General features: G+C 42.6%; 2 protein-coding genes across 4 annotated transcripts in view; both read right to left on the bottom strand.

Moving 5' to 3' along the window:
* The window catches only part of LOC140950289 (uncharacterized), a 402,419-nt gene that overhangs the window by 100,393 nt on the left and 279,278 nt on the right, over positions 1 to 22,748 (bottom strand). The gene's annotated exons all lie outside the window — the stretch shown is intronic.
* On the bottom strand, positions 3,575 to 6,542 carry LOC140950752 (uncharacterized). Its single transcript, XM_073399988.1, has 3 exons — positions 6,328 to 6,542; positions 4,713 to 4,717; positions 3,575 to 3,990 (listed from the first exon to the last, which is right to left on the bottom strand). The coding sequence occupies exons 1-3, from the start codon at positions 6,540 to 6,542 to the stop codon at positions 3,575 to 3,577; spliced, it is 636 nt and encodes a 211-aa protein (XP_073256089.1).

The following is a 22,748-nucleotide window of genomic DNA, read 5'->3' as shown; positions in this document are numbered from 1 at the left end:
GCGCACAGCCATAAATAGCTGTGGATAGCCGCGCATAGCCGCGCATGGCTGTGCATAGCCGCGTATGGCCTTACACAGCCGTGCATAGCCTCGCATAGCAGTACATAGCCGTGCATAACCGCGCATTGTCGTACATAGCGGTGCATAGCCGTACATAGAAGTACATAGCCACGTATAGCCATCCATAGCCGTACATAGCCGCGCACAGCCATACATAGCTGTGGATAGCCGTGCATAGCCGCGCATGGCTGTGCATAGCCGCGCATGGCCTTACACAGCCGTGCATAGCCTCGCATAGCAGTACATAGCCGTACATAACCGCGCATTGCCGTACATAGCGGTGCATAGCCGTACATAGAAGTACATAGCCACGTATAGCCATCCATAGCCGTACATAGCCGCGCACAGCCATACGTAGCTGTGGATAGCCGTGCATAGCCGCGCATGGCTGTGCATAGCCGCGCATGGCCTTACACAGCCGTGCATAGCCTCGCATAGCAGTACATAGCCGTACATAACCGCGCATTGTCGTACATAGCCGTGCATAGCCGCACATAGAAGTACATAACCGCGTATAGCCATCCATAGCCGTACATAGCCGCGCCCAGCCATATATAGCTGTGGATAGCCGTGCATAGCCGCGCATGGCCTTACACAGCCGTGCATAGCCTCGCATAGCAGTACATAGCCGTACATAACCGCGCATTGCCGTACATCCGTACATAGCCGTGCATAGCCGCACATAGACGTACATAGCCGAGCATAGCCGTCCATAGCCGTTCATAGGCGCCCAACCATACACAGCTGTGGATAGCCGTACATCGCTATGAATGGCTGTGCATAGCCGCGCATGGCCTTACACAGCCGTGCATAGCCTCGCATAGCAGTACATAACCGCGCATTACTGTAAATTGCCGTGCATAACCGCACATAGACGTACATGGCCGTGTATAGCCGTATATAGCCGCGCATGGCCGTGCATAGCCTTACACAGCCGTGCATAGCCGTGCATAGCCGTACATAGCTGTAGATAGCCCTACATTTCCGTACTTACCCATACAGGGCCGTACGTGGCCGTACAAAGCCGTGCATAGCCGTACATAGCCGTGGATAGCCGTACATAGCCGTACATAACCGTGCTTAGCCGTGGAAAGCCGTGCATAGTCCCACATATCCAAAAAAAACCGTACATAGCCGCGCATAGCCGTACATAGCGCTGCATAGCTATACAGAGCCGTACGTAGCCCTGTACACCCGCACATAGCTGTTCATGGCCGTACATAGCTGTAGATATTCATACATAGTGAAAGTAGGGTTTATACGTCGGGTCGCGTCGTTAAGACTTATGTTAGTTCCGTTTACGTGAAATGAAATTGACAGTAAGTATAATAATGAACCGGAGAAAAACTAGTGAACATTTCGTTAGTCTTATCAATTTAATTATTCTTATAATTATTAACTATCAATTAAGTATCGAAAGAAGTTCTCTTGTATTTAATTCACAGTCATCAATTTTTTTTACACGGCGCCCATGTTATCCCTGAAGATGTCAAAAAGCTTTTGCACCCTTTGCCTCTCTCTCAAGTTGCTGACTGCGAGACAACGCGCGCTGTCGGCAAGGTTACTCTTTAGCGATATGTACACGCGTGTAAAAAGTAGCCTCTGCCTCCGTCCATTCCCGTGTAAAGAATGTGTACATCAGAAACAATGATAATAATTAGTTTTTAACGAGTTTTCTAAAAGTTTGGATAATGTGTTAGCTTTTCTTTCTACAGCACAGTGTTCATTCCGTCTGCTGTCATGTGTTACCATTTGTTAGCGCGTCATTAAAGAAACACAAGGCTTGGGCGGTTTTGGTCGGATTTGTCAGACGACCGAAAATGATGTTTTATTTTAACAAATAAAATGTAAAACTCTTCTGATTTTAGTCATGGAGAAAATTGTATAGTAAAAAGTGAAAATTATTTTTATCTGACAGCCTGTTTTGTGCTGGCACTGCAAAATGCAGCTGAAATGAGTTCGCTTCAGAATGACGCATGCTGGCAGAAAAAAGCGCCATTTGCTCAAGAATAAAAGTTTGCACGGCTATCCGCAGGTTCCTTTTTTGCACGCAGGTGAATATTGCGAAAACGTAACCCCCACAGTCTCAGTACCACTAATCCATGCTCATAAAAATTGCGCAGTAAAATAAAAATGAATAATAAAGAATTAAAATGTCAATGACTACAAGTGTAATAAATGTATGAGATAAACAAAAGGAAAATACAGGTATGGGGAATATAGTTGGTGATCGATGTTTTGTCTGAAATATGTTTTTCGCCACGAAAAGTACGTTTTCCTCAAAAAAGGGAAAATGGGTATTTGCGACCCAAAATGGGTATTTGCTGCGAAGTAAAGTTTAGCCATTAAATGCTTAAAATATAAAAAAAACAGCTCTTGACAGGTGAAATGTACGTAAACCATTATGCGAAGCGAGTTGCAAACAACAGTGCTTGGAAAATTCCCCCCCAAAGAGAATTTTTAACTAAAAACTATTGGGGACACTTTCAAAAAAACCTCATGTTTCAAGTCTTGTTGAAGATGTAGCTTACAACAGGAAAGATTCGTAAATTAGTGGTCTGGTAAAAATGCAAATATTACTAATTCCAGCGGTCTTTAGTAGCAATTTTCCTTTTTTAGAGGACCTTTCGAACCGCTGGTTTTTTCGAATTTTTAAGAAAATTTCGTATCTTGTACCTAAAATTGAGTAATTGCTACGTTGGCGAGGTTTGATTGAAAATAGTACGCGCCAAGTTTTAGGGCTGTGTCAGGAAAATTGAAAAAATTAGAAAATGATTCATAAACTTTACTCTCCATGTTTTTAATTCAAACTTTTTTCGAATTTACCGTTTGAAAATAGCAGAGCGAGAACAAGTAGAAAATACGCAGTCGACAATCTAAAGAGAGAGAGAGAGAATATTACACGGTGGCGCGAAGATATGAATTTTATTTTCGAGTGGCAAAAACAATATTTTACCAACGAGCGCAGCGAGCCGCCGTGTAATGTTCTTTTTATTATATAGACAAAAAGACATCGATAAAATAATAGATTTTATTGGCCAAAAAGTAATTGCGACGGCTCAAATTTACAGTACTTAAGCAATATAAGACATCTTTTACAACAATCTAGAGAAATACATAGGAAGGGCATTCATTAACCTACTCCGAAAAGGCGTGGATTTCTCTTCTTACGATTTTCCCGAAACCAGCTGGGTGGTAGCAGCGGGGTACTGAAACGTTCTCCAACGTTGCCACTGCGACAATAGCTTGTCTGGTAGAGGGTCGTCCCATCCTAATGGTTTTTCCTTATTGTTTTTCTTCCCCAAGAGTACTAGCTGCTGAAGCAACAACTTCCCTTCAAGTACGACTGGCACTGCGAGGCCTAGTGGATCATAAATTGAATGCACGACCGATAGTACTCCTCTTCGTGTGAATGGCTTTTCGGGAAGGTAGACCTTGAACGTGAAGGTGTCTTCCTCAAGGTTCCAATAGACTCCTAGAGAGCGTTGTACGGGAAGGCTATCGTGCCGACGATCTAGATCTCGTACTCCCTTTCCCCTATCTTTGGCTGGGAACGCCTCTTAGCGGTGGCTAACATTGCTTGAGTCGCGGTGACAAGATCGATTGCTTCTTTGGTAGTGGGCCGTGATGCCAAGCCGTCGTCAACATAGAAGTTACGGTGCACAAATTCGGCTGCGTTTTCTCCAAACTTCTCCTTGCCGTCAGCTGCGGTCTTTCTTAAACCAAACGTAGCAACAGCTGGGCTTGGTCCATTTCCTAAGAAGTGAACATTCATTCGGTACGCCATTATCCGTTTGCCGGGTGTATTGGCTTCGTACCAGAGAAAACGAAGGAAGTCTCTGTGAACTGGATCAACGTGAAAGGAATGGAACATCTGCTCGATGTCACACATGACAGCTACTGTCTCCCTCCGAAAGCGAAATAGAACTCCTGGTTTGTCAGACGGGTGTATCTCGCAAAGTATTGAGTCATTGGCGGAGGAGTATGATGAGGTGTTATGGAAGTCTTTGGACAAGCTGGCACCTAAAAGAACACACACTATTGTCGTTCGACCTAATACTCCTTGGTATTATGAGGAGATCGCTACTCAAAAGAGGAAAAGGCGAAGGCTTGAACGTAAATGGCGTTCGACTGGTCTTGAAATTGACAGGGTAAATTATATGGAACAGTGCAATGTTGTGAATGATATGCTCTACAAGGCGAAAGAACAGCATTATTCAGCAGTTATTCAGGAAAATGCCCATGATTGTAAATTACTTTTTCGCACAGTTGATAAATTACTGCAAAGGAGTATAGACAAAAGATATCTGCGAACAGTGACCAAGAACTCGCAAATGCCTTTGCTGATTTCTTTAGTGCCAAGATTGTGAGAATTCGTGATGAGTTGCTGGTTAGAAAAGAGCAGCTGGGGGAGCGCACCATGGAGGATTTTGAGTGTACGTCATGCTTTAGCGAGTTCACAATGGTAACAGATGAAGACGTCGTAGGGTTGATTAGGCGTTTAACTATTAATGCATGAGCACTGGATCCACTTCCAGCGAGTATCATGCGGAAATGCTATTCTAGTCTTGTCCCCATATTTAAAAGGGTGATAAATTTGTCATTGTCATCAGGATTGCTGTCCAGGGAACTTAAGGTAGCGCTGCTATCACCTATTCTTAAGAAATTAAATGCAGACTTTCAGCAGTTTCGTAATTTTCGCCCTGTATCAAATTTAAAGTTCCTATCTAAATTGATAGAGAAAACAGTGTTTGTGCAATTGAATAGCTATCGTGGCTCTACACGAGCCTCTTCAATCAGCGTACAAGATTTTTCACAGCACCGAGACTGCACTTCTCACTGTTACAAATGACATTATGCTGTGATTGGATAAGGGCGAGAATGTTTTCCTTGTTTTATTGGATCTGTCGGCAGCATTTGATACCGTAAACCATTCCTTGCTGCTGGCACGACTGCAGAAATCATTTGGCATCAAAGGAACTGTACTGCAATGGTTCGATTCTTATCTTTCTCAAAGAACTCAGTTTGTAAACATCAATGAGGCGAATTCTACGGTACGAGATCTTCCCGTGGGTGTTCCCCAAGGTTCAGTTCTGGGACCTGTACTCTACCTTCTGTATACTGCGCCACTTGCTGAAGTGATAAGATCTTATGGCTTAGATTATCATCTATACGCCGACGATACTGAGTTATACTTTGCATTCAAATCGGTGGATGTCGACGCTGCTAAATCGAGGGTCGAGAATGGATCTCAACGAATTGAAGCTAAACCACGACAAGATGGAGGTCATTCTCATCCACTCAAGGTATCGTCCCTCTCCATGCTTTCAGTCCTTATGTGTTGGTGATGAGAGCGTGGCTGCCTCTCAGTCGGCTAGGAGTCTCGGTGTTATCTTTGATGAGCACGTCTTTTCATGCACATGTGTCTAGCATCTGCAGATCATCATTTTTTCATCTCAGGAACCTATCTAGAATTAGGAAGTATTTCACTAAAGAATCAGCAGAAGTTGCTGTTCATGCATTTGTCACATCGAAACTAGATTACTGTAATGCATTACTATACGGCCTACCTAAGTATCAGTTACAAAGATTGCAGTATGTACAAAACACGGCGGCTAGAGTTGTGTTATAAGTGAGTAAGTTTCAGCATATCACACCTGTTTTGTGTGAGCTTCACTGGCTACCGATTCAATATCGTATTATTTTTAAGATTCTGCTCCTCGTGTATAAATCACTGAATGGAACATCGCCTAGCTATTTAGCTCAGAAACTACATTTTCGTTCTCATACTAGATCATTGAGGTCTGTTAGTAATGAACTTTTAATGCAACCTAGATCGTATACCAAGACCTACGGAGATAGAGCATTCGCTGTTCATGCACCAAGAATGGAACTTAATACCTTATGAAATTCGGAAGTCCAACACCATCTCGAGTTTTAAAAGATCACTTAAGACGTACTTGTTTACTAAATTCAGTAATAACGGATCATTGTTTTTATAGATTTGTATATATTCTGTATATTGCGTTAGTTTTAATTTTTCCCTTTTTTTATCATTATGAATGAAATGGTTTAATAGTTGCTTTAGTTTTAATTTTTTCTTTTTTTACTCGTTGTAAATATAATAGGATATGGTTGTAGATTTGTAAAGATTTTTCAATAATGTTGTTTACATGACTGTAAAGCGCCTTGAACATAGGATAAGAGCGCTATAGAAATAAAGTTATTATTATTATTATTATTATTATTATTATTATTATTATTAACAGGCTGTTCATGAGATCTGGACCCGATAATATCTCTCCGTTCAGCGACACACCTTCGTATTCGGCTGAAGAGTCAAAGACCACTCTGATTTGAGTTGGTTTCTTCGGGTGGTAAACTCCAAAGTGCGGAAGGTACCACACCCAACCGGACTGGGGCTTAGTAATTTCTTCTATTGGCACCAGGGAGGGGTGGCCTTTTTCGATGATCTTCCCCATGAACTCCACGTAGTCCTTCGCCATCTGAGGCTTTCTTCTTAAGGTGCGGATGTGGCCATTTAAGCGGTTGACTGATTGTCTCCGATTGTTTGGCAAATGAGGATCTTTACGGCGGAAGGGGAGAGGCATTTCCCAGTTCCCTTGTTCGTATTTATGTACGCCAGTCTAAGAATTTGCGATCATCGCAGGATAAGCTCACATCGTCATCCTCCCGACTCGTAATGAACACGTTGTCCATTATGTCTCTCTTTTGCTCAAGAAAGCTCTCTTTTACTGTAAACTGGTTAGGACATGGCAAGAATTCGTAATGGTTTGTCTCTGTCGACTTTCTCCTCCGGATCGGCCGCGAGGAGACTAGTGCGGCAGGCGCGCACGTGCACAGGTCCTCCGACAAGGTCTAGACACATCTGTCCGATTATCGTCCAGCCTAACGATGTCTTTTGAGCCCACGGGGCTCCTTTCGGCCCGTTTCTGAACTCCCTCACTTTAAGCAATTCCGGGGCATCTCGTCCGATAAGCAGGTGAATTTCGGCATTTTCATCGAGCTGCGGGATGTCGTTCGCGTTATCGCTGAAGTGTGGGGATCTCCTCGCCATGTCCGGTTTTGGAATCTCTTGTTTATCGCGAGGGATGTTATTGCATTCGATGAGGGTGGGCAGTTCTGACTCTGTTCCTTTTAAGGATCTTAGGACTACACCTGTCACTGGTCGTCCATACTTTGCCTTTTCACGCCGCTGCATGTAGTTAGGTAATATTTTTCTTCCGGGCCGGTTGCTCCTAATTCATCGGCAAGTTCGCTGGTGATCAAGGACGTGTTGCTTTGATCGTCAATTTTCGCATAGACTCTACAAATACTTTTCGGTCTCTCTTTGCTGACGACATCAACCAGTACTAGTTTACTGCATGAGACGTCGCCCTCGCTAGCTCCGCACGGGGATGTGCATTTCGTGTCGAACGATTCTCCACCTTCGGGTTTTTTCAGCTTCTCTTTGTGGAGGAGTGCGTTGTGACGTTTGTCCTTGCATATACTGCATTTGATCGTTTGTCTGCAATCCTTTGCTCTGTGGCCTTCGGATAGACAGCGATAGCAAAGTCCAGCCTGAAGGATCCATTCAGTCTTCTCCTCTAATGTTTTTGCAGCGAAGGCTTTGCACTCCTCTAAGTTGTGTCCGTCTCTGTCGTGGAATAGGCACCGTTTGGTCTCCCTTTCTCTTGTTGTTGCGTTTGAGTCATTGGGGTCAGTATTTGTTTTAAGCGCCTTTTTGTTCTGTCCTGTGCGACTCGGCGTTTGGATAGGAGGATTGGCAAGTCTAGCTCCGATATTAATGTTTAGATTGTTTTCTATCCTAGCATGTTTTTGAACAACTTCCGAAAAAACGTGAAAGCCAGGATAGTCGTCTACATTGTTCTCCGAGAATTTAGCTAGTTCTTTCTCCCATTTCCCGCGAAGCGACGGTGGTAGCTTAGCTGCGATCGGTTGTATTGCATTGGGAAAGTTGAGACACACGAGGCCAGGCAGGCAGGATATTTGGCTGGTTACACTAGCGCAGAGGTCGGCAAATTCTTGACGCTTGTCATTTTCACTTTCTCTGAACGCGGCAAGCGCGTGCATTCGCTCCAGTAATGCATTAGTAATTGTCGCTGCGCTGCCGAAACGCCTCTCCAATTCCGCCCAGAGGTTTTTCAATAGCCCGCAGGGGTCATGATGTTTCCTTTTTCGATAATTTTCAACAAGTTTTTGAGGTTCTCCGCTTGTAAAACTACGCAGTTAGTTTATGTCTTGGACGCAGGATACGCTGACATCCGTTATCATGGCTTTAAACGCTGCTTTTCACGGGTGAAAAAGCGTGGGGTCCCCGCTAAAAACGTCAGGGTGGCATTTAGGCAGATTTTGACGCGCGAGTTCGGCAACAATTTGCTGGTTTATCGATGTCAATGTCTTAATTAGCTGGCTTCCGGTGACGTCTATTAAGGGGGTTGATGTGATAATTGGCTCTCTATTAAAGGGAGTATCTTGTTGCGCTTTCTTATTTGGAAGATCTTGAATGAAAGATTGACTTTTCGGTACTGCTGAAGGCGATAAAGGCTTTGATTGTTCTAAGGTATTTGACGATTCTGTGTACGTCCGGGGCATGATCGATAATCCGCGGGTGGGGGGTTAAGCGTGGGAGAGGAATGTACCCATTGTGAAGTGCGCTCTTCGTTTTTTATTCCGGGAACTTCAAGTGATGGCAATTCGGAATCTCTCTCCAACTCCTGTTCTAATAGGGCTTCCTCAAATACTTTTAGCTTCGCATTTGCCACAGCGGCTTTTTTATCTGCTCCTAGTATCTTTAACTCCTTTTCATATCGCGCTTTTTCTTGTTGCCGAATCCTTTCCGCCTCGGTGTCACGCGTTCTGCGTTCGAGCTCTTTTTCTGCTATGAGGCGCGTGTACTGAGCTTCTTGACTTGCGGCTCTCGCATCGGCTAGCGCCTGCAATCTTGCAACGCTGCGGCTAGTACTAGAGACTAATGAGCGGCGCGAAGAATGAGGAGAATAAACAGATCTTGTCTCCAACAATTCGTCGGATTGTCTAGCAATTCTATTTTTTAAAACATCCATAAGGGGGAGGGCTCGTTTTAAGGTTTCGTTTTCCTCCTTGAGTTGGTCTCCATCTATAAATTCACCGTGAAGATCCTGCTCATACAGGCTAAGTAGGCCTGGTAAAAGGCTTCCTAACTCTCCCGCGGCGGCTGTGAGGTCGCTCGCTATGGTCTTGATATCAGTGTCATCAGTAGTCTCTTCAACTGATCGCATGATAATTAAGAGCCTTCTACGCGACTTAAGGATTTCTCTCCCTTTATCTTCTATGGCGTTTTGAAGGGCCTTAGGTGTCAATTGTATTTTCCTTTTACTTCTCCTAACTCCACTTTCTGTTACTCCGTCAATGTTTTTGCTTGCCATCCTTTCGTGACTTCGGTTTTAAATACGGTTACATACGGCTTACCTCTCAAGCCTCGGTTGTTGATGGATCAGACTTTTCACTGTCGCGTTCCCAGTGTCGTAGACGCGTGGCGTTAGGCACTGGAGTTCGCCAGGTCAACCACAGTGAAGCATTAGGCGGTCAGCAAGATTCAATGGCGTTTATTAAAATCAGGCTAGTCCGACTATTTACAGCACTTGCGGTGTAAACTAGAAAGAAACGTGCCATTTTTACGTCAGAAGAAACGAAAACTACGATAATGCTCCGTGCACGAGAAAAGAAGGAAAAACAAACTACTAAATTTACAAGCGTGACTTACTCCTGATCTTGACTCCGGGGGTTAGAAGAACTCCAAATCTCCTACAGTTGTAATAACTCCGAAAGTTCTCCAAAAGCTCCTTACACTGTGACGGACGTCTTACAACTGAATAAACGTGCTTAGGAAAATAATAATCTAATGCATACCTTCTGACGTAAAGGAAATAAAACTGAATAAAGCTTTGTACGCCTAGCCAAAAAACGGTGTCAGGTGATCATGAAATTTAATAAACAATGCTACAATCACGAAAGAAAAACAGTCGTTGAATGTAACTAATTAAAATGTCATTTTTCGCCGATGACGTGACACTCGATTTTGAAAAAACTCAAGCGCTTTGGGATCTTTTAATTGTATTTTCGAAAATAACTCACTAAAGGCTTTATTTGGACAAAATATGAAGAAATTGAAAATTTTGAAACTGTCGGCGGATTTTCGATATTTACAGAAACTAGCTCTTAAGCCTATTTAAATACATGTTTGCCCCCAACAAATTTCAAAACAGCTAAGTAAGGAGAGGTAGAAAGGACGGAAAGCACTAGATAGCATCGACCTAAACCAGATGAGTCATCGATATGTCAGCGGCGTCTTAAAAAATGACTGAAATGATACCTCGATTTTCCGCTCACTTGATCGATCGCAGCCAAGATGCAAAATTTGAGTTAGTTTGAGTTTGATAAAACGGTCAACATTGTTGTTTCCAGTTTATAATTATTACTTAAAAAATGTTAAATCTGTAATAGACTCAGCTGTATTGCATTGAACGGGGGGGCGAGGAACGTTGGTTTCGGTCGATGTTATTTAGTGTCAACACGTCTCGAACCGAGGAGCGGCACAGATCCACACCTCACTGGTTTCCACCGTTTTATGGAAATCGGTCTAATTTTTCATAATCAAATTTTTAATTAAATGAAAGCTTTCCAAGTTGAAATCTTAAAGATGTTGGACTCGCCTTGCCTCATGTCCACTTAAATAGGGAAATTGACCTTCATGAAATAATCCGCCGATTTGCAAGGCTTCATCTTAGAGATCTGAGGAGCTGGGAGAATGGAACTGATCAATATCCAGACATCAGGAAAGGGGACGTAGGGCCGGAGTTAAAATCCATAAAAATTCCCGGAGGAGCAAGAATTCTCAGTACTAGTTGCTCCCCACCCCACACAAACACACACACAGTTTCCAATGAAAAATATAGCTCAGTCCCAGGGGGGTACTGCCATATACCGGCTATATAGGTATGTGCCGCTGTGAAGGGTATGGTTTTCAAGCAGTTTTATGCTCTGGGATATTGTAGGTAAATCAGAGAGTTTGGGTCTTTTCCAGGAACTGACCATGATCAATTGGTTGAAGATTTTAGCCTAGATTAGGGAAACCGGGAAATGCCACTCAAAAACATTTTAAGAGCGGATGTCAGTAAATATCGACCAGAGGTCTACAAAAGTGAAAAATCGAAAATTCTCAAAAAAATTCGCAAAGTAGCACTAGGTAAGCTATTAACATAAATGTAATTTTTACTTCGATCCGATAATTATTTTCCACGTACGGGGGGGTTATTGGTTTCGCGGCTCTCGGACCGGGTTTTCCAGGCCCGAGACCATGTGTCGCAAAAAAATCGTTTTAAAATTCAAATCCATTGTATGCAGACAACAAATAACTTATTCAGAAGAGTACTTAATTGCACACATTGTAAGTGTGATTTACTCAGTTTGAACGAAAGTGTAATATTTTGGAGATTTTTCATTATTTTCAATATTTTGAACGTTTTCGTTCAATGAAAAAATGGCAAATTTCAAAGCCAAAAATCGTCGACTGGTACCTCGATTTCAGTAACGAGTCTAATACCACGTAAAAGAGCGTTTTCTCTTCTTTCAAAATCTGTTTTCAAAACTACGGGCAACTTAAAAGAAAATTTTTGAGGCCAAAAAATACTAGTAGTACTTTTCTGAAATTTGAGCTTTCCAGACTCAGCGGGTCGATGCTAAAAACTCAGAAAAATGCACTAAGAAATCAGTTTGAGCAACAGTGATTTAACGTTATCAGCTATCAGAAACCAACACGTGTTTATCGAGTGATCTGATAAAATTTAAAGCCGTTTTCCAAAAAGAAAAGCAGAGTTTAGCCATCTTCTGCTACCAAACGCAAGAGTGACGTAAGGTTGCTAAAGGGCAAAGCACAATAATAAACTTCAAAAAGCACAACGTTTCTGCGTCCAGGAATTACACTTTAGCGGACAGAACAATGCCTAAGAGTGTATGTTTCATACCTTAGCATGGGTTTCCTAGATACTGGAAATAAAAAACATCAAGGACAGCATCGGCAAGAGCATCTTCGGCTGCTCTCAAACGACGGGGATTGCGTTTCTTTTCACAAATATGTTCGCTTACCACCTGTTTTTGGGCTCGCATTTCGACGGAACGCTTGCCTAGCTCGAGAGGCGCGCGGCACGGATCTGAACTCTTCTTCACGAGACATTGAGCTAAATTTATCGGAAATATGCCATCACCACCAACAACATGAGCTTTTTTCGGGTATTTGTCGTTTTTTATGCGAAAAGTTCGGGTAAGCAGATTCTCGCAAAAACCATTTGGCTTAAAAAAGGGGTTTAAAAGCCCACCCTGGATTGAAGCAAAAAGTATTTCCTCGAAATACGCTAAAACTACCCAATTCGTGCGGTGAAAAAATGGATGATTATGGGAGGATTATCGAATTCTTGCCTAACCTGAGGGATTTCCCGTGATTAGGGCTAGGAAAAAAGCCCATAACCTGCTCCTGTCGTTGTGAATTTCCTCAAGATCAAAAATTTCAGTAAGAACCGAAAACAACAGCTTAAAGGAGGTGCACACACCTTGAAATCGCCAGGGAAAAGGGGCTTCTGATTGAGCTAAACTGTCATTGATGCACTGTGCAATTAGGTAGACCTGTTACTATCCCCCGCGCAACCACATGGGGAGTACTTGGAAGCGGTCCTGTCGGGGACTTTCGGGGGTAGGGGGCGGGGCAAATCGAAAATAACTTCTCTTTGTTTTTGTGAAGTACATCATTTCTCGTACGGTTGACAAGGTGACGGCGGACTCCGTACCTTTGGAAAGGCCCTTTTGAAACATGTCCTGGCAACATGCAGGGCATCACGAAATTAACGTCAACACCTTGAATCAACTCCATGAACAGGGAGAGGCGATAAGTCCCATCTTAAAAGATGCTTGATGTCTAGACGTGAATAGTCTGTCCACAGTCATTTTTCATTTTGTGTTTCGGGACCATTTGACGGCGTACGAGTGAACCGGAGTGCAGTAACGAGCCCTAACCCCACCCCATTACCCTTGCGGTCAATAAATCATCGCGTTAATCATTTTTTTTATGCGCGTTCGAGAACCTCCAAAGGGAATATTGAGGGTCTTTGTACAGTTTCAGTTTATTTTACCGACAAAAAGAACAAAACAAAGCAAAAGACAAGTATACAGAAACACGCAGAAGCAATGCGGCGAGGAAGCCCAAAAAGAAACCATAAGGCTTAGGTCATCCCCTTTTCGTTCGTTTAGCGTCGAATAGGTTTCCTGGATTTGGGTGGGTCGGTCGGTGGGGTGAAAAAAAAAAAATCACAAGAAATCTGAGAACGGGAGGCCTGAAACACCAGCATCATTGCCGTGGAGACTGAAAACAACAAGACATGGTCACCAAATCGACACAAACTCAATATGGCGGAAAATTTCATAAAAAATTTCATAAAAAAAAGGCCCAAAAAGGGTAAAAAGCAAAGAGGATACAGCACCGAACGTTTTATGCCTCGAAATGATGTTATAATGCTAATTTTTTAGATTAAAAGAATTAATCTAAGTCCAAAAAAAATAAACCTTGTCGTTTCTTTTTCTTGCTTTTTTAAAAAATGCCAAAAAACTGGGTCTTTTGGACGACACTTAACGAAGAAAAAATTAATATAGGTATTAAGCTCCCTTAAAGTATAAAAGTATAAGTTTACAAGGACAGGATCGAACGTATACTGAGTAACTAAATGATAAACATTTGATCAAAATTAAATGAAAGGCTAAGAGCCTAAGCGCTGTCTGATAACGAAACGGTAAACAAGAAGTGCTGCCTCTCATTTAAAAGAGACGTGAAATACTGGGTGGACCACATCCTGAACTCCCGCGAAAACCGCAAGAGAGGAACGCTCAGGGCTAAGGAGACTAAACAGGGGCGTAGCTACTTGTACGCACGGTTTGCACGTGCGTACCCGGAAACGTTGAGGAAAAAAATAGAATGAAATAAACATAACTAAAAAAAATCGGTTTCCAGAGAAGCGACGACATTAATTGGAGAACCGAATCTTGGATGATTTATTTATATAGCAAGCTTGATGATGTAAAGCGTGAACGCGTTGTTTTCTCCACGATCTGTCTTCGGAGAAGACGAAGTAAGGCACAATTACGTCAATGTGTGGTGCTTTTGTCGGTCAAAAATAATGTGACAAAAAGGGGTAAAAAGAGTCATTTGTAAACTAAAGTCGGAGTACTACAAGCTTGATTTTTAATAGCTGAATTAATGATAAACGGTTGACGTCAATGAACATAACAAGCCGACAGAATTAAAGAATTTTAGAGGTTGTGTTATTTTATAAACAGCAAAAATGCTTTTGCTTACAACCGTTAACCCCACCTTTAATAAAGGCACCTTAAAAAAATGTTGAGATTTGGGGTGGGGGAGGGGGAGGGGGGAAGAAGATGTAGAAAAATTTGGGCGTAACTCCGGAAAATCCTGACTACGCACCTGCTAAAGCTTCAAACTGAACAACAGGAGTCTTGACGAAACTTCCTCAGTTATCACCTGTCCGGGGTCGTACTTTCAAGGAAACGCTGATCAAGAATCACTCATGACGGAATGAAAACTCCTCGTAGCTTCCAGCGAAAAAAGGAGTGACAACAGTGGTAAGCGGTCGTTCTGTGAAATGTAACGCAATCTTTGCCGTTTACGATCTTTCGGCGCTTGGATTTAAAACGTTGTTGTTTGGTATGTTCTCCCGTGTGGATACTTGACATTTCCAATATATGGAAACACCATGCTAAGGTACGAACAACAGACATTCACAACATTGTCTTGTACGCTAAAATCTGATTTCATGGACGTAAAACGTTTTGAATTTTAAGACTTTTTAATATTAGTGCTTTGCCCTCCCTTTGACAACTTCACGTGACTGGTGCACTTGGCAGGAGTTGACAGCTCCTTTCTTGATAGCAAACGGCATTAATTTATATCAGATCGCTGTATAAACACGTCTAGGTTTCTGAAAGCTGATAACATAAAACCACTATTGCTCAAACTGATTTCTTACTCTTTATTTTTTACAAGTTTTTAGCATCGGCCCGCCGCGTCTGGAAAGCCCAAATTTCAGAAAAGTACTACTTGTATTTTTTGGCCTCAAAAGTTTTCTTTTAAGTTGCCCGTAGTTTTGAAAACAGATTTTGAAAGAAGAGATAACGCTCCTTAACGTGGTATAAGACTCGTTACTGAAATCGAGGTACCAGTCGACGATTTTTGGCTTTGAAATTTGCCATTTTTTCATTGAACGAAAACGTTCAAAATATTGAAAATAATGAAAAATCTCCAAATATTACACTTTCGTTCAAACTGAGTAAATCACCACTTAGAATGTGTGCAATTAAGTACTCTTCTGAATAAGTTATTTGTTGTCCACATTACAATGGATTTGAATTTTAAAACGATTTTTTTTGTGACACATGGTCTCGGACCTGGAAAACCCGGTCCGAGAGCCGCGAAACCAATAACCCCCCCCGTACGTGGAAAATAATTATCGGATCGAAGTAAAAATTACATTTATGTTAATAGCTTACCTAGTGTTACTTTGTGAATTTTTTTGAGAATTTTCGATTTTTCACTTTTGTAAACGTCTGGTCGATATTTACTGACATCCGCTCTTAAAAGATCACATCGTCCGAAAAGCTACTCTAGGATAGGGGAGGATTTGGGAATTTAAGTCTTGTACAGGGTATCGAAATTCAGCTGAACTAGCCCTGGCATAGTCTAAGGGGTTCCAGGGCCTCAGAGGCACATCCCCACCCAGAAACTTCTTAAGTGCCCCCCGCCCCCGAGCTTAAGTTGGAAATTCAGCATTCCTCTACAACATTTCAGCTGAACTCAAGCTACAAAAAATTCTAAAATCTATTGGTTTCTGTGAACTTGAAGAATGAAGATGGTTATAAGAATCGAAAAATTGTAATTATTTAGCCGTTCAATGATTAACTAGTTGTCTAGGTCATTTTCGCGAATTTACCGCTTAGTTGTATCGCGGGCGCATTTTGACACGAGTGAGACGAAGGAAGACATGTTGATTGTGAGACTTTGCTGTTCATTCTAACGTGAAATTAAAAGGTGAAATATATTGCTCTGTGTGACAACCCCTTTGGATATTGACCGTTCTGCCGATTGAGAACAATTGTGGTCCTTCGAGCCGGATAGTTTGGATTTAGCGACGACAGAGAGTGGATTTTGACCAAACAGACGAATGAACAGTAATGGCGGACACGAGTAAACCAGACCAAGACCTGACGAGCGGAGGACAAGAATTGCCGCCTTCGACGAAAGAAAAACCACCTGAAGACGTTGTGATCGAATAGGAAAACGAAAGCGAGAAAGATGGGAGCACAGTAAGTACCGCTAGTGGTAAAATTCAATCATTACGTAATAACAAAAGTGTTACGTCTTCAAAGCAGTTTGATCGGAAAGGCCCTGACACTGGTGAAAGACCCGGGATTCTCTATCAATGCCTACGAAAGAGCAAAGGAAAAACTCGAAAAGAAGTATGGAGGAGAGAGGCGTTTACAAATTAAACACTTGACTGCTCTACGTGGATGGCAGAAATTTCGACCCCGAAATCTAGAAGATATGGAGAACTTTCAAGGTATACTCGAAATAGTTTGGATGGCGCTGAAAGACTGTGGTTCAGGGCAAGAACTTCAAGGACACGATCTGAACCTCAGCAAAGGAAAAACTTTCAGAGGAGGATGTGCAGGCTTACAAGCATTGGCTTATCGATCATTCTCTGGAAGACAGCTTCGAGTCACTCATAGAATGGGTAGAGATCCGACTGCAGATCATGGAAGAAGCAAGGGAAGAGACGGGTGGGTTCGGAAAAAGAAAATATGACGAGCCAGAAGGACGAAGAAAAGGTTTTCGAAGTGAGCGAGTTCGCAGCAGAACCTTCAACACCAAATCGAAGTCAAGGAGCTGTATTGTGGAGACGTGTAAACAGAACCATCCTCTATGGGTTTGTAAAGCCTTGAAAGAGCTACCTGTTCTGAAGAGAAAGGAGCTGATTGGAAGTGTCAAGCGTTGTTACCGTTGTCTAGCCGCTGGTCATCACAGTAAGGAATGCCCTAACACGAAGCGATGTGGAGTTAACGGATGCCTCAGTACTCATCATAGCAGCTATCTTCACGAAAATACTTCCCATCATCTGGCGGACAGATCACAAGGCCAACTACATGTGGGCGCCTAGCCTTTCCGACCAGACGAACGGGCAAATCCAGAATCTAGAACCCTGCAGACTACAGGAGAAAGCAGGAGTGACCCGGCACCTCGAGAGCAGACACAATACTAGCCATACAGAACAGGTGTCCTTGATGATTCTCCCAGCTCTGATTAGTAATGAAAAAAAAGGACTGAGGGTAAATGTCATGCTAAACCCATTCTCCACAAGTTCCTACATTTCTGAGGAGGCTGCCGAACAACTAGAGTTACATGGACAGGAGTTAAATCTGACTATTGTAGGAACAGGAGGAGTAGAAGTTAAGACACGTTCACGCAGGGTTGAACTGACAGTGACAAACCTAGATGGTACATTCTCAAGTCTGTTGCAAGCCTATGTCCTTGACAACATTGCCGGCGGCACTCCAGCTATTAGCTGCTCAGAACTGAAGGACAAGTGGCCCCACCTTCGCCAAGTGCCATTCGAGAGTGTATCAAGACGACGTCAGATTGATATCATGATTGGCAGTGATCATCAAGTCTTTCATCATGTGCTGAAGGAAGCTTGCGGTGACCAACCAAATGACCCCATTGCGCGTTTGACAAATTTGGGCTGGGTGTGCTTTGGTCCTACATTGGTGCAAGAGTTTCGGCACAACACTCATTCCCACTTCACACGCACGTACCGCAGTAGCCACGTCAACAAGCCACCGCCACCTGATGAAATTCTGCGAGCATTTTGGGAACTCGAATCCCTGGGGATCATGGACAAGCCTGACGAATGACAGCAGAAGAGAGAGCGGCAGTTGCTCAAGTATCTGAGACACTGGAGGTCAGGAATGGGCGATACAAAATTGGAATCCCCTGGAAAGAAGGCGAACTAAAGTTCACTAACAATTACGACGTAGCTCTCGTGCGACTCAAAAGCCAGGAGAAGTCGCTCAAGCGAAAAGGCCCAGAGGTCATGGAAGCCTACAACAAGATCTTTCAAGGCTACGAGAAAAAGGACTACATTCGTCAAGTACCCCAATCTGAAGTTGAAAAACAATGGTTTCTGCCCCACTTTCCAGTGGTCAAAGAAGACACAGTTACGACAAAAGTGCGGGTGGTCTTCGATGCTGCGGCAAAGCATGATGGAAAGAGCTTGAATGACGCCATATGGCCGGGGCCAAAGCTTCAAAGAGACTTGGTTGATGTTGAAACGTTTTCGTCGGGCATCTGTAGCCCTGTCAGCTGACATTTCTGAGATGTTCTTGCAAGTTGAATTGCAAGAGAAAGACCGTCCATATCACCAGTTCCTGTGGCGTGACTTCGACACTTCAAGAGAGCCTGACGTGTATGAGTTTCAGCGACTATTGTTTGGAAACACTGCTTCGCCATTTTGTTCCCAGTATGTTCTTCAGACCCATTCCAAGACACACGCTTTGGACTTTCCTTAAGCAGCAAGCACCGCTGAAGACGCAATGTATTTGTACTAGACTCCTGTGAGACAGTTGAAAGTGCTCAACACCTGCGACGCCAGTTGTCTACCCTTTTAGCCATTGCAGGCTTCAAGTTAAGGAGGTGGTCCTCCAATGAACCAGTTGTAATTGAAGACGTCCCGAAGGAAGACCGGCTACCTACCTTGGAGTTAGACAAAGATATCTTGCCAAAGACCAAGACTCTTAGAGTCATGTGGGAAGCTGAAAGAGACGTCTTTACCTTCCAAGTGCAACAGCCACTCATCAATAACAACAACAACAACAATACCTTTATTCACCTTGTACTTAATTAATTACATACTCACGTGAAAGAGAAAAAAATATATATTTATTTGTACTTAATAAGGCCTGGAGCTGAAATAATCCTAAGATTTTCTAGCCAGTTCTCCCGAATTTAAAGATTTAGAGAACTGAGATAGAATTTATTTCTAAAGAAGCAGTTTTAAAATACAATGTATTAAGAAAGAAAGTGTATATGCTTAAGTTATGTTAACTATGTTGTTCTGACAGCAAATAAGGTTTCAATTGTTTTTGGAATTGGTATGTGTTTAGTTCTTTAAGAGTTATGGGAATTTTGTCCCAGATGGTACATGCAGCATATCCGATTGTTTGTTTCCCCGTATTAGTTCGCACTTTTTTTACGTAAAGATTCTGTTTCGATGCATATCTGGTATTGTATTTGTGGACATTACTGGCATATTGAAAACAGTTTGAGAACAGCTTTGGCAGGAGGCCTTAATGCCAGAGGTACGTGAATTTTAGAATCTGAAATCGATAAACATTATGTACCGTAAGAACGTCTAATAAATGTAGTAGGGGAAGTGCACTTTCTGTGTGTTCACCATACGAGGTGGCAAAAAAAATAAGCCTAGCAGAATGGTTTTGCTTAACTTGTATCTTATCAATATGTGTTTTGTATGCACTCCCCCATGCTAATATTGCATAAGAGATATATGGGTATATTAAGCTATAGTAGATTTGTTTCGTTTGTAGAAGAGTTAGATAATGTCTCAGCTTAGATATAATACCATTGTTAATAACAAAGCACCCACCTAGCGAAATGTACTGAGCGCTATAGCCAGCCTGTTTGACCCGCTTCAGTTCTTGGCACCATTCACCGTGAGAGCAAAGGTCCTTATGCAGGAGATATGGATGGCTGGTGTTGCATGAGGAGCCGCATAAAGTCCCTTTACTAATTACGTTGAGTGACGGTTGCTATGCTCAATTTCCTGTTATAGTTATACCTCCGATCTCGTGCAGGTTAGCAGGGGTCAGACTGGCTGTCATCGATAGAGATTTTCATAGGGGCGATGAAACAATCCTAAATTTCGCGACTGTCTGGTAGTATGGTTAAAACAGTATTAGCCGGGGTAAATATAGTCGAGCGCGGTCTATTCAACTGCTCTCCGGATCGGATCATCCCGATCAAGCCATCATTGTATGGAGTATACGTGAATTCTTTTTTACGGTATCCCGGTCGAGAATTTCTGCGTTGATTCAAACTCATTTCCCTTAGAAGCTTGTTGGTATTTGAAAGAAAATTTTAACAGATCGGACAGGTTAGCAGAGTTCAAACTGAGATGGCCAGCCTTCCTTCGTCACATTGGTTCAGAAGCGAGGCCATTTCAGCCTTAAATCAGTAGGTTTACCTTGCGACACATTAATTCTGGTTTTTTTTATGACTTGCTTAATCGTAAGACGCCTTGAAGGTAAGGACAATGTTCGATTTTTTTCCTTTAATTTATTTATTTCTGCCTCGAACATATCCGCGCCAAAACCTCCTAAATGCCCGCCAAATTTAATGTGGCGCGCTCGGGAGTGATCGTACAGTGTTTAGGAAGAAACAGGCCCAGCACAACTTCCACTGGAGGCAATTTTGTGTTACTGCAAGAGGTACCCTTATAAAAAAGTCGAAAAGCTTTTTTATTATTAATTTCGTGCTACATTTTCTGAATAAACAATTAATGGAATGTGTTGAAAATTGTAGACATCCGTGTTTCATAATACACGTACACACTTAGCGGCCAAATTGCTACACATTTTATCTTTTTACAGCTGTTTTGCTTGTTGCCGAATTTTAAATGCTACATCATGATCCAGTGCGATTTATAGTTGTCGTTACATGCTCAGATCTTTAATTTGTTTGAATTAATGAGAAAATTATCTTGTAGTCTGTAATTATGCGTAGTATTGCATTGTTGCATGCGTTCACTGCCTATGAAAACAATCGTTTTCTTAGTAGTATATCGGATAGGCCAACTGACTCCCACTGGTGGCAAATTGTGCTACAAAACCATATATAAGGGATAATCGAAGTATAAACCTCACAAAAGTTTTTGATTTTGATCAACAACGAAATGAGTGACTAAAACGCGTTAAAAATAACACATGCTCGTGTTACCCATACCCCTACCGTCCTAAATGTACTTCACAGAGAGGGGGTTGTGTTGCCCGTTATTTGTAAGTCTCTGAATCTTAGCAGCTTTCTTTTTCTTTTCTATAATTTTTACCGGGGAATCGAAATGAAGTTTAGTTCATTGGTTGCGTCCATCGCGGTTGCCCCCTATTTGTTTTTCAAAAAAACACCATTGCAAGAACGCGTACGGTCTCTATTATTTTTCATTAACAGCCAGAGAGCTTTAATTCACCGAAACTAAAACAGATTCATAAAATGTACATGGTTCAGGGTATTCTGTACGTGCCTTTTATGTTGGGTGTGTCGCCTGATTAAAAGCGAGCGATCGGGTGAGTCGCCTTCGCTTAGTGCAAGAATACTTTGTAAAACGTGTATATTTAATGAATCTTTCTGTAAAGAACGAGGCGGCCTAGAAAGCTTGAAAAATAGTTTTTGAACATCTTGCCAAATATGTTTTTATTTTGTTTGGGGATTGCTAAAATTGCGTTTCAACTAGACGCTGTAAAATTCGCAATTGAACTTATTCTTCGGATTCAAAACAATGACCAAAGTTCCGTCTGCAAGTGCTCTTTTGGGTGAGTTGCCTGAAAAAGCAAGCGGTCGGGTGTGTCGCCTTCGCTTAGTGCAAGGGAACTTGGTTTTTATTGGTTATGGCTCGCAAGTCCGTTTTGAACGAAATAAATGGTTTCAGTCATAATTAATGAACATCATATAGGTGACCTTACAAGATTCGCATTTCACCTCAAGTATGGTTTCAAGCTGTCAACGGTCTATGCTTGGCTGAATTTAAACAATGGCTTCCTGGTCAGATGGGGGACAAATTTTCCCCCATATTTCGGTCGCTAAGGCTTGCGGCTCGCCATGTTAGGGTGAGGAATTACCCGAAAACTTAAAAGTCAAGTGGGAGAAGTGGGTATCGGAACTCCCACAGCTGTCAAATGTTGCTATCCCTCGTTGTCTGCGTCGAGCGTACCCAGAGAACATTGAACTACACCTATTTTCAGATGCTTCTAATGAAGCCTTCGCATCGGTTGCCTATTTAGTCTGTCGATAACAGGATAGCAGTCCGTTGTCGCGCCTTATCGCATCAAAGTGTCGTGTGTCCCCAGTGAAGGCAATGACAATTCCCCGGCTAGAGCTTATGAATGCCGTCCTTTCAAGTCGACTAGCCCAGAATATCCTGAAAGTGATCTCGGTGGACAGAACTATCTTCTGGACTGACTCAGAGAAAGTGTGGTACTGGGTCCGCAGTCAAAGCCGTGAGTTCAAACCATTTGTTGCCAACCGAATTGGTGAAATACAGCGAACGTCAAGTCCTGAGCAGTGGCGACAGGTACCAGGAACAGTTAACCCAGCAGACCTGCCAACAAGGGGGCTCTCTGCCATGGCCTTAGCCGAGAGTGAAGTTTGGATGGAAGGACCAGCCTTCCTTAAAGATGATTAGTCAACCTGGCCAGCAGCACCACCCCCCAGAGACAACACTAAGAAGAATGAAGACTGTGAAAGACGAACGACATCCAGAGCACACGTGACCGAGAGCCATGCCAGT

Source organism: Porites lutea, chromosome 10 (genome assembly GCF_958299795.1).
Source record: "Porites lutea chromosome 10, jaPorLute2.1, whole genome shotgun sequence".
In the NCBI taxonomy this organism is placed as follows: domain Eukaryota; kingdom Metazoa; phylum Cnidaria; class Anthozoa; order Scleractinia; family Poritidae; genus Porites; species Porites lutea.
Note: the sequence above shows the minus strand (reverse complement) of the source record. Positions and strands in the feature narration are given on the sequence as shown.

What these genes read in the sequence shown, in the direction of transcription:
- LOC140950752 (XM_073399988.1), bottom strand. Translation starts at nt 6,542, where the DNA reads ATGGGGAAGATCATCGAAAAAGGCCACCCCTCCCTGGTGCCAATAGAA.